General features: G+C 33.1%; 1 protein-coding gene across 2 annotated transcripts; it reads left to right on the top strand.

Moving 5' to 3' along the window:
• The first annotated feature begins 1,550 nt into the window (after positions 1 to 1,550).
• LOC107483053 (sister chromatid cohesion protein PDS5 homolog A) lies at positions 1,551 to 16,554 on the top strand. Of its 2 annotated transcripts, none has more exons than XM_021139964.2 (33): positions 1,551 to 1,879; positions 3,628 to 3,831; positions 3,998 to 4,179; positions 4,838 to 4,964; positions 5,095 to 5,313; positions 5,444 to 5,660; positions 5,753 to 5,898; positions 6,000 to 6,142; positions 7,304 to 7,453; positions 7,535 to 7,583; positions 7,673 to 7,864; positions 8,548 to 8,730; positions 9,279 to 9,433; positions 9,509 to 9,635; positions 9,718 to 9,867; positions 9,956 to 10,012; positions 10,180 to 10,316; positions 10,407 to 10,569; positions 10,737 to 10,871; positions 10,967 to 11,163; positions 11,667 to 11,823; positions 11,921 to 12,058; positions 12,710 to 12,781; positions 12,873 to 13,463; positions 13,556 to 13,663; positions 13,846 to 13,925; positions 14,369 to 14,420; positions 14,508 to 14,594; positions 14,673 to 14,710; positions 14,938 to 14,997; positions 15,074 to 15,222; positions 15,389 to 15,834; positions 15,927 to 16,554. In XM_021139964.2, exons 1-33 carry the CDS (start codon positions 1,787 to 1,789, stop codon positions 15,990 to 15,992), a joined length of 5,070 nt encoding a protein of 1,689 aa, XP_020995623.1. In that variant the 5' UTR covers positions 1,551 to 1,786; the 3' UTR covers positions 15,993 to 16,554. The 2 variants fall into 2 exon arrangements, with proteins under 2 accessions (XP_020995623.1, XP_015959143.1); XM_016103657.3 differs by having other exon boundaries at positions 1,552 to 1,879; positions 10,452 to 10,569.
• The last annotated feature ends 3,533 nt before the right edge of the window (positions 16,555 to 20,087 follow it).

The following is a 20,087-nucleotide window of genomic DNA, read 5'->3' as shown; positions in this document are numbered from 1 at the left end:
TTAATAATTAATTATATTAAATTATAATTAATATAAATAATTATGTTAAATCAATATCAAATATTATTTATATTGTTATATTAAATCATAATTAATTAAATTTATTTTACATAAAAAATAAATTTAATTTTTATATATTATAAAATAATTTTTAGTTGAATTATTTATTTTTATTTATAAAATTTAAAATACTAATCAAATTTAAGTTATTTATTTTAATATTTTATAATATTGAATTATTTTGAATTTATAAATTTAAATAATATTATTAAAAAATAATAATTATTATATTAATTTTAATTACTTAATTAATTAATTAGGTGGGACCACAATAGGGATTAAAGGTAGTTCCTTCTAATGGAGAAGAGAGAGATTCATTGAGTTCCTATTTATTGGTTATGACGCAAAATCTGATGTGGAGTCACTTTTTATGACAAGTGGGCCATAAATAGGGACTGAGATGAGTTCCCTACTGGAGATGGTCTTATTTCGTCATGCCGATATTTACTGGTGAGATGCTGTAAGCATAAGATATAATTTAAATTTTTAATATTTATTTAAGTAAATTAGTGAATTAATTATTAGATTATCTTAAGTTTTTTTTTTCAATAAAAAACTTTTTTCTTATACAAGTTATTATTGAAGCCCAATGTTCTAGACGTCTAGTAATATATTTGGGTAGGGAATAAGCTACTTTATTGCAAATTTGCAATAATTAGGAACAAAACAAGACAACATTTAAATCTCCAAAACCATCAAGCTAAATGACAAATATACATTACAATTAAACTATGTCTCACTTTCAAGACAACTGTAGATATATTTTTTTTCTTTTTTGACATCTCCCTCCAATATTATATTTCGAAGGTCCAAGTATCAGGTAAAATGTAATAATATATAATTCAATGTATTTATAAGTTTTCTTTTCATTTTTTATCAAAATAAATATTCAATAATATAAATAAGAAAATAAGATGATAAGTAAGATTATTTGTGATAATAAAAACTTAACTTAAACCAACTTTTTAATTTTTAATTTTAGAGAAAAAATTAAACAAAATAAAACTAATACTAGAAATAAAAAAATCAATCATACTATGCTAAAAAATAGTCACAAAATAATTATTTGTATATAATATTTTAAATACAAATATACTTAAATGATAATAGTTGATTTTTTAATAATTGATTTTGTGACTAATATATAGTTAATTTTTTATATACAAAAAATATTTTTGTAAAAACTAATAACAAACAATTTGATTTTTTTTGAAATTCTTTATGTTATATATGAAGTTTAATTTTGATATATTAACCGATACAAAGCTAATTAACCGATATTTTCACGTCCAAAAAAAAACCGATATTTTTGGATCGAGTGAAATTACTAAATTAGAGGAAAAAGGGGGAAAAGGGAAGAAAGAAAATAGAAAGTAAGAGTGTAGTTTGAAAGGGGGGTGAATAAGTTTTGAAAGAAGAGGAAGTGAAAATTGAAAATGAATTGGCATAGATTTGGATTAGGATTCCGAACGCATCTAGCTTCGTGACACAACAAGATAGACGCACACTCACACACTCTCTCGCACACACAAATAATAACAAAGGGAAAAAAAAAAACACAGAAACGAAACGAAACCCTCTTCTGCTATTTTTTTCACTCTCCCTCTCTTCTCCGTTGAAAACCCCTCCACATGAATTGAACTCAACACGCAAACGCTGCGGCACTTCAACACATAAACGACGCCGTTTTGTTGACCGCAGGGAAGAAGAAGAAGAACAACATAGCATGGCTCAGAAGCCTCACCTTCAGCTCAAGGAGCTGGGATCCAAGCTCGAATCTCTTCCTTCCGACGACGACTCTCTCCTCACCCTCCTCGAGGTGCTTCTTCCTTCCCCCAATTCTCATGAAATTTTCAACTCTGTGCTTGTTTGCTTTGGTTTTGGGGGGGTTGGGTTAGTTATTTCCGTTGCTGAGCTATAACGATGGACGATTTTTTTTTTGCCTGCATCGAGTTTAGCTGATTTGTGTACTGGGAATTGTTTAATTTAGCTCAAATCCTTAATTTGGGGGCTTCTACCACTATTTTGATGCACCAAAGTTGTATACTTGTTGTGTGTGTGGGGTTTTCTAATTGCGGATTTGAATTGTGTTGGTGAGGATTTGGCAATTCAGGAGTGCAATTAACAGATTTGCTCTTTTGGAGGTGAGGGTTTGGGTTAGGTGAAGCTAGTTTGTGGAGATTCCCTTTGAGTTAGGTTAATATGTGAATGTATGGTCATGTAGTGGTACGTAAGATTTGTACATGCTAGATTATAAAGGTGTCATCTTGTGCTCTAGTTGAGTTCAATAATAGTGTTAACTTGTGCTCTAGCTGAGTTACACTTAATTGTATTAGGTACAGTGTGCATGCCTGGAAGAATTAGGGTTCCCTTTCAATTTTCGAACACATTTGAGGTTGAAAGGTTAGCTTGCTTAAGTTTGGATACTATGAGATTGATTAAGAGAGATAGCTTTTGTTCCAAGGAAAAGACTTGGAAAGATGTGGGATTACACTTGCAGAAGTGTCCTCAAGAGTTGAAATGATTGGTCAGATTATTTGTACCACACTACCACTATTAATGTTAAAGTATACTCTATAGTACCTAGCTTCTTGACCGAATATGATACCTATACACCAGTATGATGCCCAAAACTTAAGTGATAATGAAATTTTCCTTTCTTTTAGGAAGTACTTTAAGCTTTTATGTCTTCAATTTTTTCAGTGCCAAGTATATTCTCCGAAAATTTTGAGGATCTAGCAATCTAGTTGCTGAGTTGGCTCAATACCTCATGCTGTTATTCTGTAACCAAATGGACAGTGACTAATAATGTAGGTGTCCAATCTCAATGGCTAATATTCTTGTTGATTGAATAATCAACAAGATGAAGGGATAAATTTAAGAAAGAAATATTGAATTTTTAATGAGGACTTGGATTAAGCTTAGACAGGTCTGTATAAATTGGTAATGTGGACATACTGAATTAGTCTTTTGGCAGTAGTTTGTTAAATAGATTTTTGGTCTTTTGATTATGGATGAACTTTTTAATCATAAGATGTGCAGTGCTAATAACTGTGTGTGCTTTTGTAGAAAATACTCCTGAATAATTAGTGATAGAGAGAGACCTTGAAAAGTTATAATATGGTTTATCATAAGATTCATTGGCATAGTTTCATCCATTTAGCCAACCCCACTTAGTGTGACAAAGTTTGGTGGTTGTTATTGTATTCATTTTGTGGAAAATTCCTTCTTTCTATGTAAACCTACTATGAACTTCATAGTAGTTGGTAGCACAACTGTTTTGAGTTTGCACTCTTCTACTTCATAGTGATTGTTCTTTGGAAAAAAGAAAAGAAAAACATAGGTTTATGCCTAACAATGAAATCTAGTCTTTAACCCTATAAAGGCTATAATCTTGAGGACGTGTGCACCACAATGTAGTCCAGTATTTAAAAGTAACTTTTTATTTTAATCTTTCTATTCAAGGCATGTGAACATTTTCATTTTAAGTGAAAATCGATTTATTGTGGCACCTGCCAACTTCCCCCGCTCCCTTGTCCACTCAACAAAATGTTTTTCCATCCGCAGCAAGCGGCAGGATGCCTTACAGAGTTAGATCAATCACCATCAGCTTCAAAACTGGAGTCAATGAAGCCCTTTTTTAATGCAATTGTTAAGCCTGAACTACTGAAGCATGAAGATCAGGATGTTAAGCTTCTAGTTGCAACATGTCTCTGTGAGATAACTCGGATCACTGCACCTGAGGCTCCTTACAGTGATGACGTGCTAAAGGTGCCTTTTGTTTACATTAATCTGGTTCTGCAAATTAGATTTCCTTTTTTACATAACATTAAAAGTGTGATTTTTAACCTATTATTTCTGCCAAAAATATAAGAACAGAGATTTTAGCTGGGAACATAATGTCCTTCATTTTAATTTTTGTTAAATTGCTTTGCAGGACATCTTTCAGTTGATCGTGAGCACTTTTAGTGGTCTAAGTGATACTGATGGTCCATCTTTTGGCCGGAGAGTTGCTATGTTGGATACTCTTGCAAAATATAGATCGTGTGTTGTAATGTTGGATCTTGAATGTGATGATCTAGTGAACGAAATGTTCAGAATTTTCTTTGCGGTTGCTAGGTTAGTATGTGAATAAAAATTTTAGCTAGTTAGTGGTTTAAGCCATTTTCTTGTGTTGCAAGTAATATTTCCCCCCAAAAGCTTTTGCTATATGTTTCTGTGATTGCAAACTTGATATTTTGTTGGTTGATATTGGTTTTGGATCCTATGTTCGGTGATAAATTAATTAAAACTATGTGTAAATAATAAAACTATGAACTATACATATTTGTTTGCTTGGAAATGATATTTTTAGAATGGAGTGTCAAACATTTTAATTCTGCATAAACTATGAAACATCTCTCATTTTATTCCTCCCTGCCCATCCTGTCTTGTCCCATGGTTTTATTTTTCTTAAAATTTCATTTTCCATATTGCAGGGTGGTGCTTGACATATTATTATGCACACCAAAATCCTAAGCATAATACGAAATTCGAGTACTTAATTTAATACTGATTGTTTTATTATTTCATCTTTGTTTTGCCAGTTGTTTTTTGTGTCTAATACTTGTATATTTGATTTATCAAATCATATCACTGAGTAAATACTTCTATGTGATATCAATTTTGAATAGTTAATTATAATGTTGGTCACTGAGCTTAGAGTTAAGCCAATTTTAGGTCTTCGACCCTATTTTGGATTAATGAATTGTGCTTGAATGTTTTGTTTTGCACTCAGAGATGATCATCCAGAAAGTGTTCTGTCGTCCATGCAAATGATAATGGTTGTTCTCTTAGAAGAGAGTGAGGACATCCACGAGGATCTTTTATCAATTCTTTTATCTACAATAGGCCGTGAAAAAGGAGTAAGTGCTTTTTTCTTATACACTTTCCCCTTCTTTGAAGAAGATGCTTATGCCCCCAGTGAATGAGTATCATGCTTTTTACATCCAATATGATATGAGAAACATGATTCTCACAGATTTTTATTTCCAGGATGTTACGGATGCTGCAAGGAAGCTTTCTATGGATGTCATTCAGCAATGTGTGGGAAAACTGGAACCTAGCATTAAACAATTTTTCTTATCCCTAATGTCAGGAGATAGCAAGCTGGTGAACAATCAAGTTCAATACCATGCAGTTCTCTATGATCTCTATTGCTGTGCTCCTGAGGTCCTATCTGGAGTTCTTCCATACATAACAGGAGAGCTAATGGTAACTCATGACATAGTGACTTTCCTAATGCTTGATGTTATCACAACATACGAGTTTATCATAATTATTGTCTTAAATATAATTACAAATTCGAGGCCTGGGTCCTTATTTCTAGTGTGGAAATTTGCAGACGGATGAGCTGGAAACTCGTATGAAAGCAGTGAACATGGTTGGCGATATAATTGCTCTTCCTGGATCTTCCATTCCTGAAATATTTCAGCCTGTATTTTCTGAATTTTTGAAAAGGTTGACTGATAGAGATTTTGGGGTTCGCATGTCTATCATTAAGCATGTAAAGAGCTCCTTGCTGTCAAATCCTTTTAGGGCTGAAGCACCTGCAATATTCTGTGAGTGCATTAAACAAATATGAAGATATAAAAGTTCCAGCTTCTTATTCTTTTACTGTATTTCTAATTTGTATGGGTTTTTGAATTCTTAGCTTCCCTTTGTGACCGGATGCTGGATTTGGATGAAAATGTTAGAAAGCAAGTTGTGGCTGTTATCTGCGATGTGGCATGTCATGCACCAAATGCTGTTCCTCTTGAAACATTAAAACTTGTTGCAGAACGGCTTCGTGACAAATCTGTATGGATGCCTCTAAAGCTGCCATTTTCTTGTACCCTCTCTTAACTCTGCTGATTTCAGTTAACTGTGTCTTAAATCTTTGGTTCTCTTTGTATTTCCAGCTACTTGTTAAAAAGTATACCTTGGAAAGATTGGCTGACATATATAAAGTGTGTTGTGAGAAAAGCTCCGACACAGTTAATCTCAATGAATATGATTGGATTCCAGGGAAGATCCTTACATGCTTCTATGACAAAGATTTCAGGTGAAAAGATGTTGAAGCATCCCTAGATTTTTGTTATCTCTTCTTTGCAATTATTTGGGTGGCATTTGAAAAAGTTATCCCTTTTTTTTGTATGATATATGACGACAAAGGATGTGGTAACCTTTTTCGTGACAATAAAGTAAGGACAGACCATTCTTTTTCTTTATTCATATTAAATTGATACATTTGCGTAAATATGAATCACAAACACACATTAGATTAAGTGCTTATAATTTAGCAGATAAAGGAGTTTGGAACTTGGAATGAAACCACTAATTGTGAATCTGGGGGAGCTATGTATATCTTAGATAATGAATATTTGTTTAGTTTTGGTATAGCAATTCTTTTTTCTTTATGAATAAACCTTTTTTAAGAGAATATTGAGATAATAAAATAGTTGAATTTTAAGTGACTATCCAACTAATTACAAATATGTGGTATTTACCAAGAACTTGGAAGGCAGCCATGTTGTAATTGCGAAAGCAACCATTTGTGCTATGACTTTGAGGCTTAAGCATGCCTAACGTTTCTCGAGTTGATTCATGAGTTCAGAAATAGCAGCAGCAAGCAACTAAGCAATTATTGGAAATCCTAGGATCCTAGATTCATTTTTTTTTTTAAGATTGTGGTTAGAAGTTATTTGAATGATACCTACCTCCTCAATGGCATGCATAATTAGTGTTCTTAAGGGCAGATGGAAGAAAACCTGAACGAAAGAAATCTGACCATATTATTTGCTTTGATGGTACACTTATGTCATGGATCTTTTTCTCTTGGTATAATAAAAGGTGGCCAATTCCATGGGCCTTTCTCTTGGTGGGATGAGAATAGATGTCCACAACCAACCTCCTATGTTTCCAATTTTTCTTGGTATACTATCGATTGAAGTTATAAAATTTTATTGAATTCGGTTGTCCCTTCTTTTTGTAAAATTTGTCAGCCTGAAAGGTCCTTGTTGTACTTGGTCAAAACTTGCATGTTGCCATGTCATAATCTGCTGCTTAAACTTGGGTAAAACTTGCTAGTTTCAACAATCTTTACTGATACAAGTTGATTGAATTCAATGCATTAGTGATGTTTATATAGAGATAGCACAATTGTTTCCTACGGATACAGCTATTTTAGTTATTGATTTTTTCTTCTATTCACTTCATTCTGCAGATCAGATGTAATTGAATCTGTTCTAAGTGGGTCTCTGTTTCCATCAGAGTTTTCAACCAATGATGTAGTTAAACGTTGGATTGAGATTTTCTCTAAATTTGATAAGTTAGAGGTCAGGGCTCTTGAAAAGATACTTGAACAAAAACAAAGGTAAGTTTGGTTTATTTCTGTGATGATTTTTATGCTTCTGGTGTCTGTTTTCCAGTCTGCATGATATAACTTTGGTGGCAGGTTGCAGCAAGAGATGCAGAAGTATCTTGCTATGAGGCAGACGAGTCAGGTATGTAGCTTTGGAAATTAGAAAGATGAATTTTCAACAGGAAATTTGATAAAAAATTAATTGATGAAAAAATAATCTTCCTAATGCAGGATAAAGACAATCCTGAAGTCCAAAAAAAGATTGCATTCTGTTTCCGAGTAATGTCCCGTTCTTTTTCTGACTCTGCAAAGGCTGAAGAGAATTTCCAGATTCTTGATCAATTAGAAGATGAGAATGTCTGGAAAATTTTGACGAATCTTGTTGATCCAAATGTTAGCTACCATCAGACCCGTGTATACCAGGTAATATAATCAGAATCTGATAGATGCACTTTGGGATAACTTATTTGGGACATAATGGTTGCAAGCTATATGGAACTGTATTTTTGAAGTGAATATGCAAGATTGATAACTAAATCTTTGAAGCTAATAGCTAACCTAGTGTCAGAGCTTTTTGCTAATACAATATGCGTGAGTGATGTTTCTCTGGATATGCTTTTTGAATGCCACCGTGAACATCTTAAATGCACCCTTAATGAACTACATGGGTTGTAATAATATAGTTCTAGAGAATAATAACCTTTTGGTGCCTTTGAAACTAGTATTTGAACATCCAAATTTTGCAGTCAGTTTATGATTCAGAGTTTTAGAACAAAAGGCTCGTTATAATTTGGATTGCGACACATAAATGGTTATATATATAACATGCGTTCTCATGGAAGAGTCTCTTTTAGACTTGAAGCATGAATTTATACATATTTTTATATATGCTTTATGCTGAAATTTTATCTTTAATTAGAAGAATGTGGGCAACAAGGATCAAACTCTATATCTTTTGGTAATAGAAGATTTAATATCATGTCATGAAACCATCTCTCCTAAAAGCTTAAGCTGTTAGGTAGAGATACATAAATTGTTTATATCTATCAGCTTGTAGCGTGTCCTTTACTAATTTTGGTTATTTATTTATTAACTTTTGTATGCAGGAAGATCTGCTTAAATTACTTGGTGAGAAACATCAGCTCTATGAATTTCTGGATACATTCTACGTGCAATGCTCATATCTGCTTTTCAACAAGGAGCATGTCAAAGCTATTCTTTCAGAAATTGTTAAACATAAAGCTGCAGAGAATGAACAACGGATACAATCCTGCAGGAATATGTTGGTGGTAAGTACATGATGTTTTAGGTGCAGTAAATTATTGCATTTGGTTATTGGAAGCACTCGTAACTTCTGTGTGTTGCGAATATTTTTTCCTTTCTTGATTTTTTTTAAAGAATGACTTTGTTTTTAAAAAGGCCCAACCCTTTAGTTTATTTTTCTTTCACTAATTGCAAAGCCATTTCCTGTAATGTACCAAATCATCCCAAAACTTTGGTTTTAGAGGCTCAATGAATAATTTAATCTATCTCTTAACACACTCCTTACCTTCTAAGCCTTTCAAACATATAGCGCAGAGAAACCTTACTCCCATAATACCTTGTGTTAAGATTTGATTTTACGTGGTAATGGGTGTGTGAATAATTATGGAGCCAATACCTCTCTATTTTTAAGTTGTTAGGAAGAGCCCTAGTAAAGTTATCAATGTCTAATCTGTGGGGTTGTATATTTTAAATTAGTTTTTACAGCTCTGTTATGACTGTAATTTTGTCATGAAGTGTGTGTGTTGGAAACACCTTATGTTACTTTCTAATTGAATTTACTTTGTGAATTCAGATAATTGCTCGTTATAGTCCAGTTCTTTTTAGTGGCAGTGAGGAGGAGCTGGTGAATTTACTTAAGGATAATAATGATGTGATCAAAGAGGGGGTGTCAAATGTTTTAGCCAAGGCTGGTGGTACTATTCGTGAACAACTCGCAGTTACATCAAGGTGGCACTGTTAAATTCTTTAAAGTTTTTATATCTGTTTCCTTGAATAATTTTCTTACCTCCCTCTTTGATGCAGCTCTGTCGATCTTATGTTGGAGAGATTATGTTTGGAAGGCAACCGGAGACAGGCCAAGTATGCTGTGCATGCCCTGGCTGCAATAACAAAGGATGATGGCCTAAAATCTCTCTCTGTTCTTTACAAGGTTTTGTGTAGTTACTTCACTTACTGTAATATTTTCAATTTTTTTTCTCTCTGATTGTTCAATTTTCTTGTCTTATATGCAGAGGCTTGTGGATATGCTGGAGGAGAAAACTCATTTACCTTCGGTACTACAGTCTCTGGGGTGCATAGCACAGACTGCAATGCCTGTTTTTGAAACAAGAGAGAGTGAAATTGAAGAGTTTATAATAAACAAGATACTGAAACAGGATAGTGTAAGACTAATGATTTCTATCAATGTTCTCCTTTATGGGATAAGCATGGAAGCAATTAATTCCTATTTTTATGTTTCAAATGTTTCAGAAAGAAGATTACACGAGAGCTTCATGGGATGACACAAGTGATTTATGTATGTTGAAGGTAGGTAGGAAGAACAAATCTATTCTATTTGTTTTGATGCCATGAATAGCATTTGCATACTCAAAATGCCTAAGTTGAAAAATTCCAAGTAGCTGCTTTTTGTTGGCAAATTATTTTATTTTTATGTTTCCTGCCTTATTTATTTATTTTTTTATCTTTTGCTGAAGATATATGGAATTAAAACCATAGTGAAGAGCTACATGCCAGTTAAAGATGCTCATGTTCGTTCTGGTATTGATAGTCTCCTGCATATCCTTAGAAACATGCTTTCCTATGGTGAAATATCAAAGGACTTGCAGTCCAGGTATAACAGTTTTACCAAGCTGTATTTTAAGTTAATTTATATGAAGTTTGGCTTCTTTTATTTCCTTTTCCAGTTCAACTGTACTTGTAGGGTTCAGATGCTACATAGTATGCCTTCATATATGTCCTCTTGCAGTTCAGTTGATAAAGCCCATTTGAAGCTTGCTGCTGCCAAGGCAGTTCTTCGTTTGTCAAGGCTCTGGGATCATAAGATGCCTGTTGATATTTTCCACTTAACTTTGAGGGTGTCAGAGGTGACTTCTTCCGTCTTGTGCATAATGGCTTCATAAGTATTACTAATTTATTCACCACATTTAATAGCAAAATAAGATAATGCTTTCATATGTATAGGCAGACATTATGTTGTCAAAGTTTCTTTTCAACCTAGTAACTGCTCTTTGTCAAATTTTGGATCTTGTAGATTGGCTTCCCTCAAGCTAGGAGCATTTTCTTAAGCAAAGTTCATCAATATATAAAAGACAACCTTTTGGATGCCAAATATGCTTGTGCCTTTGTATTCAACATATTTGAGTCCAAGCCAGAGGAGTTTTCAGAGGTAAGTTTCTTATTTCTTCAATCATTGTTGTGTTTGCAGTTCCTAGCTTTGTGATCAATTGGTGTCCTTATGGTGGCTTCTGCTCATAAATGTAGGATAAGCTGAACCTGGCTGACATTATTCAAATGCTTCAACAAGCAAAGGCACGACAGCTTTCTGTTCAATCAGATGCAAATCCCTTGACCACATACCCTGAATACATCCTTCCATTCCTAGTTCATGCACTTGCTAGCATATCATGTCCCAATGTTGATGAGTGCAAGGATGTTGAAGCCTATGATAACATATACAGGTACTGTGTTGCCCATGTAGGACATCTCTGTTGAATGCATATTTGGATAATTTTCTATGAAACTGGTTGAAACTAGAGGCCTCAAGGAGTGAATGTCCTGTATACTTTGGTACATTTTGAATGTTGGTGTCATGTATACTGCTTTTGTGAATTCATATTTTTTTAATAGTTCTTATCAGCAGCTTTCTGCAGAATAAGTGGTATTATGCATGCCATCTGCCATTTTTAGAAGCTTTCCTTTATGCATGTCAGACATCTACCCTGTCCAAACCAAATTAGTGTCCTTGTGCTATCGTGCATTTTTATTGTTTGTTTGTAACTTAGATATATCTGTTTTACTTGTTTGTTCTCCACAAGTATAGATGGTGTGATGTTTTGAACATTATGGTGGAATGCATGTTGAGTTGATACCTATAGATTTCTAGCTGCTGCTAGGGTTCAAAGTATTTAATATGTTGAAAATGCTGAATCTTATGGAATTTGTATTCTGCCATGAATTTCAGGCAGTTGCATTTGGTGCTATCAATGCTAGTCCAAATAGATGAAGATGTCAAATCAGAATTAACTACTAACCGGGAGAAGGAAATCATATCTACCATCACATCTATTTTTCAGAATATCAAGCACTCTGAAGATGTAGTTGATGCATCAAAGTCAAAGGTGGGTTTTTTTTTGTGTGTATTAAATTAGTGACATAGGAAAAATTTTGTACAACATATTGGAGAGAATCTCATGTGTATGATCCATGAATAACCAGAATTCTCATGGCATATGTGACCTTGGGTTAGCAATCACTAAGCGACTGGTACAGAAGGATGTTGATTTACAAGGGTCTTCTCCTTCAATTTCTCTTCCTCCAATACTATACAAAATGCGTGAGAAGGAAGATGACACGGTATTCTCTTCTGCTAACAGCTAAGTTATATAGACAATTGTATAATTTATTTATAAGAAGCCATTTTGCTCTGATTAAATGGTGATAGCATCTTCTTAGGCTGTGTTTGGTTTTGAGAATAGGACAAGACAAGACAAGACATTGAGAACAAGACACAAAAGACAGAGACAAAAATTAGTGTTTTTTGTATTTTGTTTGGTGATAAACTAGAACAAATTATGAAAGTTTAATTTATTCTCATTTTTCTTTCATTCAAAAAATTTGGGGAAAAATTATGATAATAAAAAATATAATTATGAAAAATTAACAAGAATAATGAAAAAAAATGAAAAATAAGTTGTGTCTCTTGTTAGTGTCTCTGTGTCCTTTTGGATGGACACAAAATACACTAATTCAGTGTTTTTGGACACAATATTTCTGTCCGTCTCATTTGCCAAACACGATTGTGTCCCTGTCTCAATGTCTCGTGCTTGTAAACAAATGCAGCCTTATTGTTTGGTGGGGGTGTGAATGTGTTAGTTATGTATAAGCTTCATTCTAAGCATGGAATTTAGATGGATTTGCCTTCAACTTAACATATGCAGATTTTACAAATTTAGGATCTTGATCGCTTCTAATTAAGATGTTAAAGCTGTTTGTTTCATCTGGCAGGTAAGTGAAGTGAGAACCTGGTTGGCTGATGAAAGTGCCATGACTCACTTTGAATCACTTGAATTAGAAATGGTAGGTTTCCTGCAAAGGGTAAAATCAAATATCAGCTTTGGGTTGCCTTTATATCTTCAGCAGTGTGATAATATTCTTTTTGGTGTATCAGGTTCCATCTCAGTCAGTTGAGGGCAATGCTTTAAAGGACAGTGAAAAAGATGGAAATGAAATGCCTCTGGGGAAAATAATGAAGAACATAAAATCAAAGGGAACCAAGGTCAAAAAAGTTAACAAGAAGAAGTCTGTGCCGGCTGAAACAAAGAAGGCTGAAAATGATATTGATATCTTAAATATGGTCAGAGAAATTAACTTAGATAACTTGGGGATATCTACTAACTTTGAGTCAAGTAATGGTCATGAACATTCTTTGAGCAAGAAGGAGCAAAATGATCCAGAGTTTATAGCTAGAAAGAGAAAAGTTGAAGAAGCATCATCTGTTCCAGTGCCTAAACGTAGGCGAACTTCTTTGACTCATGGTAAATTGAGACCAAGTAGTACATCAAAGGCTTCTCAAATAGTTTCAGGGGAAGAGTCCTCTAGAGTGAAACCACACTTGGAAGCAAAACTCAGCCTTGATACAGATAGCAAAGCTCTGCCAAAAAAAATGGTCAAAAGCAGTGAGCGCTCGATAAAACCTAAAGCTAAGGCCTCTAAGAGCTATCACAATGACAAGGCCATCAAATTTGATGAGCACGACAAGGTGAAATCTTACTGTCAAGTGATATGTATTATTGTATGAGGTAGAATTTATCAGTTTTGTAGACTTTGATTATTTTTCTCTCTTTATTGCAGAGTCTTGATGATTTAAAAAGAACTGACAAGGTTGAAAATGAAAATCTCAAATCATCAATTGGGTCTCCCAAAAAGCTTAAAAGAAAAAGTATTGGAGGATTGACCAAGGTAAATCTTTCTGCAGCTATGTAATCAATGTTGTGGTGGTTTTGACTTTTGATGTCAATAACATCTCTATGCCATGTGCAGATCTTATATCTACATTCTACACGCCCATTATATATGCTATAATGTTTGTTTTTTGTCTTTTTCCTTCGATAATAGTTTGATTTTGCTTCTTTTGTTGGTAGTGCACAATGAAGGAAGATGATAGTGAGGCTGAAAATCTAATTGGCTGCAGGATTAAAGTTTGGTGGCCAATAGATAAGGAGTAAGTCTTTTGTTTTTAGTGTTCTTTTTTCCCCTTTTTAAATCAAGAGATTAGCTGTAGAAGTAGGAAAAATGAATTTATGCTATTTGGTTTGTATGAAGGACAAACAAGACAAAGAACAACTATTTATTTTTCCAAAGTATGTTGAACATTTTGACCATATTTTCTAATGATAACTGAAGGGTAAAGATGTTTCTATTGACTATACCTTTCTTAGTTTGCATATTTTTGAAGTTTTTAATACTGCGTTTGTTTTGCATCAACTGATGCTAGTTTCTGTTTGGTACTGGGGGGTGGTTGTCATGAAGTTCCCTTTATACTTAAAATGCACTTTCTATGTTATATGAACCCTAGGAACAAATTTCTAAAATCCCTAATGCCTTCTCTTGTTTTGATAATATTTTTAATTGAGGTTCTGGTTTTGTTTTATTATTGTTCCACAGATTTTACGAGGGAACTATTAAGTCATATGATCCTTCAAAGAAGAAGCACGTGGTAAGCTCATGCTCTGATTATTATGAAAGGTATTTTGCTGCCTAATTGTAACATTTCTGACACGTGTACTGTGGCATGTCGTGTAAGATATTATATGAAGATGGAGATGTAGAAGTGCTACGCTTAGAAAAGGAGCGCTGGGAGCTCATTGACAAGGATCGCAAATCTACTAAGGTTCTTTCTCTCTCTCAAGTATATTTTTTTTGAACTATTGTTTTAGTCTGATTTGTTTTATATTTATATTCTTTCCAGAAGATGAAGCCTTCGAAAACTCTCTCTACTCCTGAAGCGTAAGTATTCCCTCTACAAATTAGTTTTTACTTCTAGTAATTTGAATGAATAAATATCACTTTAGAAAAAATATGAAATTTCCTCAATACTCTCTGGAAAATTTCAATAAATGTTAACCTGCTTAAAGTGTGATGCGAGTTATAGGACTATTAGCTTTATTGACATGATTTTGTACCCCATTATGAGCATTTTCCTTCTGTGGGCTGATTCCTTGAATTTTTTGTAGGTCTATGGGGAAGAAACAGAGAAGTTCAAGTGTTTCAGCCAGTAAAACGACCAAAACAATGTTAGTGGAAGAGCACGAGATCCTTCTTACATTTGCTAATTTGTTCTATGCTAACTAGTATCATTGTATTTTGTAGAGCTAATGGCAAACAATCTCCTGCCAAACATGTAAAACGTGGACAAAAAGGCGCATCACAGGGCCATCTCCGTCAAGAGGATGCCAAAGAGAGTTCTGAGATATCAAATCCTGAAGAGACCATGGTATCCAAAGCTGAGGCAAACTCCGGTAATATGTCTTAAAATATATGTAATGTATGCATTGGTGCTTGTGTGTGCTCCCACGTGTGTCTCTCTTAAAAGACTTGTGCCATGCTGGATGTCGCACAACTATGCTTTATATTTTTCTTCTACTTATTATTTTGGTGAGGTTTTTAAATAGTTTTCCACTACAGATGGTTCTGAAGGGGAACAGGCTGAAGGGTCTGACTCTGATCAAATAAAAAAGAATAAGTCTACCAAGAAAGTAAAATCGACTTCGCATGGAAAGAGGCCTAAGAAAGGGAAGAGCTCAAGTAAAAGGGACAAATTAGAAGAAGAAAAGGAGGAGTCAGATGAAGAGATGCATGATCATAGTGAGAGGCATTCTGAAGATGCTGAAGAAACTGCCCCTCTCGGAGCTCGAAATGATGCCGAAGAAAACAGTTCGAAAGAACAAGATGTAGGCAAATCAAGTGGAGATACAAGAGAGAAGGATAATGGAGAAGCGGAATCAGGTTCTGAAGGGAATCAAAATGACAACAATGAGGAAAGTAGTCCCAAAGGCGTTGAAAAATCACACGTGGAGTCGACAACTCCTCATAGCCCCAAAATTGCTGAGGTTGCTGATGATGAGCCACTGGTAATTTATACCCTTTTTTTTTTTCGGTTTTTAATTATTGTTTTAAAAAATAGTACATTGTCAAAGCTGATAGCTGAGAATGGTTGATGCAGAGCAAATGGAAACAATGCTCAGGTAAGAAAAGCTCAAGTAAGAAAAGCTCGGTGAAGAAGCGATGACCAGTTTGGCTGCTGAAGCACAAACATCTGTAGATTGCGGCAATATTAGTTGTGGACAGCATGTCATCTGTTCAAAGTGAAGTACATGTCTATGTTGTGAATGATGACTTCCATATGTGTTCACTCACAAATAGATGTGCTTATCAATCATGTCTTGTAGCATCTTTTGTAGAATGTACAATAATAGGTGTCATTCCCACGTTTCGGCGAAGTTAAAAAGATGTAAAAGAAAACGTTGACGACGGCACTTAGGGATTTTTAGGATTGTGTTCTACGAAATGACCTTGTGTTGATTTAGGTGATAGGTTTAGCATATGATTCATGAGGGTGTTGTTCATCCTTCCATCATAATTAATTTAGTGGGGAAAAACATGTACAGCTATACGTGGGGATATAAATTGTACTCCTTGTATCATTTGCTTATTCATACTTCTCTAGTCCTAGCATCCATGGAAAAATATGACCTTACCATTAACTTGAAGGTGTTGTGTTACACATGGTTATGGTTTGTGAACATCCTCTCTGAATTCTTAAATGTGGACTGAAATGAGTTTCATTATCATGATTATGACTTTGAATTTTCATGTTAATGTATTCTATGAATCTTTGGAACTATTAGAGGCTTCTTTGGTTGTAACATTGTGTTCGTGTTTAAGATATTTTTGGAAATTAGGATCTTATAAAGAAAAATGAAAAAAAAAAAGTAAACAATGAAGTTTTTATATCCATTTTCCATCCTGAGTTTTTTTTATCTTCACAATTTTGAAAATGAAAAAGATACTCAAAATGAATAATGAGAAATTAAAAACAAGAACCAAATATTTATAGTTTATGAAAGCCTATAAATTCACCCATCTTTTGCATAAAGTTAAGTGCATATGAATTTAAACTGATTTTTTTTAAACTGATTTTTTTTCCTTTAACTAATGAACTGTAACTCAAATGACATTTGATCTGTTTCATTTCCATATATAAGTTTGAGGTTTTTCACTTGATGTAACTTGGAAAAAAAGAAAGAGACTGGTTTTTTTGTGCAGACATGATTAGCTACTTTTTAACCACATGATCAAGTTTCATCACATGACCACTAACCTACCATCCCCAGTGTTTTACAAGTTATTAAAACATGTTACAAATAGTCAAATTCAATGTTCCCCCTATTCCACTTTTTCTTTCCTTTGTCGGTTTTTTCAGAGATCTTGTGAATTGTAAGATTTTTTTTTTCTTGTCAGGCAATTGTAACTTAACATAATAATTGGTTGCTCGGGCTTTATGTTCAGAGTCCATGTGCTTGTAATATTATTGGATGTTTATAAGATTGGTTGGTTTCTTACCAGAAAAAAAATTGGTTGGTTGGGTAGCAAGATAGCATATTTGTACTGATTCAACTTCATATGCGGAATATATAAATCAAGATCGTTGAAATAAAAGCAGTTTTACACGTGTTTAGATTAAGGCATTCATGTTTAAGATAATTGATTGATAATTAATATTTTAGCGAAGACCCTTGAAAAATTATGAAACCTTAAAAGCAAATCCAGCATGCAGTTAAGTTATTATAAAGTCCAAGAACATATAAGAGCGTGTGAGGCCAAGTCAAAGGAGAGAACAAATATTTGTTGTGAACGCGGCTGAATCTTAATATACGTAGAACAAATTAAATAAGGAGAATGTTTCTTAAACATCTACATCATGCTATATTTGTCTTTTGTTAGAGCATTATTATAATTATTAGGGTAAAATATATTTTTTTCTCTTAAAGTTTGATAAAAATTTTAAAATTATCTCTAAATTTTATTTTATTTCAGTTTTATCTCAAATATTTTTTATTTGCATCAAATATATTTCTAACGACTAATTTTTCAAAAAACTTAAGATCAATTTAACAACAATTTCATAAAAACAACCCTCAATACAAACAAATCAAGTATAATTTTCATATATTATTATTAGATTGGTCTTAAATATTTTGAAAATTGAGTTGTTGATGGTATATTTGATGCAAATAAAAAATTTTTGAAATAGAATTGAAACAAAATAAAATTTAGAGATATTTTTAAATTTTTTTTCAAATTTCAAGGACAAAAACTACTGCTGCTGCTGCTGCTGCTGAAAAATAGTAGTATTAATGTCTTGTACAATTTTTAAAACCAAATTGCAATTTTTTAAGAGGCTATTTAGGAGTTTATAGAGAAGTTAAAAAAATGACTTCTCTCATAATGTTACTATTTTTTATCATATTTTTATAAAATAAGTATTTTTAGAACTAAAAATCCAACCATAAAATAACTTATTTATAAACTATTTTTAATATAGTCATTTATTATTTAAACTATTTTTTTAAAAAATAGCTTAATTAAGTTGTTTATCCAAACTGAACCTTAGTGTTGTATCCGTTATTAAATTTTCATTTTCATATGAAGGCAATTCTAAATTTTTAATTATCTACGAATTTCTCCCTATTAATAATAGAGGCTTCCTACACATACAAGTCTTTTTGGTTTACAAGTCTTACAAGTTGGTACAAGCCCAACAAAAAAATACGCATTACACTCCCATATTCAAGAGTAAATAAACGCACGTTATTCAATCACTTCATGTTTCCAAAGCGTGCTACTCACCATGCATTATAAATGACTCTTCTTCTTCTTCCTCCATGAAAACGAGTTTCTTTGCCAAATTTGAAGATAATAGAACTTCAGAAATACACCTAAACGATTACAGAAATACATTCAAATGATTACAGAAATACACCTAAATGATTACAGAAATACACCCAAACGGTTACAGGAATTCACCCAAAGGATTACAGAAATACACTCAAAGGATTACAAAAACTACACCCAAAAGATTTAAAAAATACACCCAAAATTCATTGAAATACACCTTATGCATAATTCAAAACTCTTTCTCTTTCTCCTCCTCATCTTCTGCTGCTTATTCTTCTTCACAAACGATTTCAGAACTTGATGTCAAAAAACAATGAAAATCGAGAATAACGAAGAAATAAAATAGAGAGAAAAGCACGTAAATGAAGAAGGAGAAAGAGAAGGCAAGAAACGAAAGAAGAAGAGGAAGAAGAACGTGCAGCAAGAAGAAGAAGAAGGTGCAGCAACGGTTGAAGAAGGAGAAAGAGAATGCAAGAAACGAAAGAAAAGAAGAAGAAGAAGAGGAAGAGGAAGAAGAATGTGCAGTAAAAACGTGCAGTAATGGTTGGAGAAGGAGAAAGAGAAGGCAAGAAAGAGAAGGCAAAAAACGAAAGAAAAGAAGAAGAAGAGAGAGAGGAAGAAGAACGTGCGTAAGAAGAAGAAGATGCACTTGTAAAGACTTATATAAAAAAATGCTTGTATGTGGAGAATTTCTCTTAATAATAAGGGAAATTATGATGAGTCAATAGAATATTTGTACAATATATACAATATATTATTAGAGATATAATCATTAGTATTATCTTTTCCTATCAACTGAAACTTTTGAAATTAGTAATATCATGACATAGTATTAAAATGTTAAATCCAAAAGGTTAATAGTGCAGTCTCCCTAGCGGGGCTCTAATAATAATTAATAAGACATTAATAGTGTTGGTGTGAACAGTGAAAAATGAAGAATAAAAAAATAAAAAGAAAAAAGAGGCAGTGATTGAGGGTCAGAGTCGGAAAAGAAGGCGCACGCATGCATTTGATTTGAGTGAGTATTGTTAATTTGTTATTGTTTCACTTTGAAAGAAGTAACTATAAAAAAGGACCAAGTCTGGTCAATCCTACGGCCCAACACAGTCCATCAAACCTCATCATATCCTTTGACCTTTGACCAACATTTTTCTCATCTACCTTTCTTTTTTTACTAATCTCTTCATTACTTGATTTTCTTATCTTTCTTAAATTAACTATATATTACTCATATAATGCCCGGCTATGTAACATAAGTTTTTTACATAATTTCTTTTCATGTATTCGGACAAAGGGCAGGATCATCACAATTTATAAATTTTAGTTAGTAATTAGCTAATAATATTTAAAAATATTAATTAAAAATATAATATTAGATAATTAAATTAAAAATATTGATTTATTAGTTAAAAATATTAATCAATAT

Source organism: Arachis duranensis, chromosome 4 (genome assembly GCF_000817695.3).
Source record: "Arachis duranensis cultivar V14167 chromosome 4, aradu.V14167.gnm2.J7QH, whole genome shotgun sequence".
Lineage (NCBI taxonomy): Eukaryota > Viridiplantae > Streptophyta > Magnoliopsida > Fabales > Fabaceae > Arachis > Arachis duranensis.
This window is presented reverse-complemented; position numbering and strand designations above follow the sequence as displayed.

What these genes read in the sequence shown, in the direction of transcription:
- LOC107483053 (XM_021139964.2), top strand. Translation starts at nt 1,787, where the DNA reads ATGGCTCAGAAGCCTCACCTTCAGCTCAAGGAGCTGGGATCCAAGCTC. An exon ending in ATTTTCTTTGCGGTTGCTAG is followed by an intron (nt 4,180 to 4,837) that starts GTTAGTATGTGA and finishes TTTTGCACTCAG; the next exon opens with AGATGATCATCCAGAAAGTG. An exon ending in GTATTGGAGGATTGACCAAG is followed by an intron (nt 13,664 to 13,845) that starts GTAAATCTTTCT and finishes TTTTGTTGGTAG; the next exon opens with TGCACAATGAAGGAAGATGA.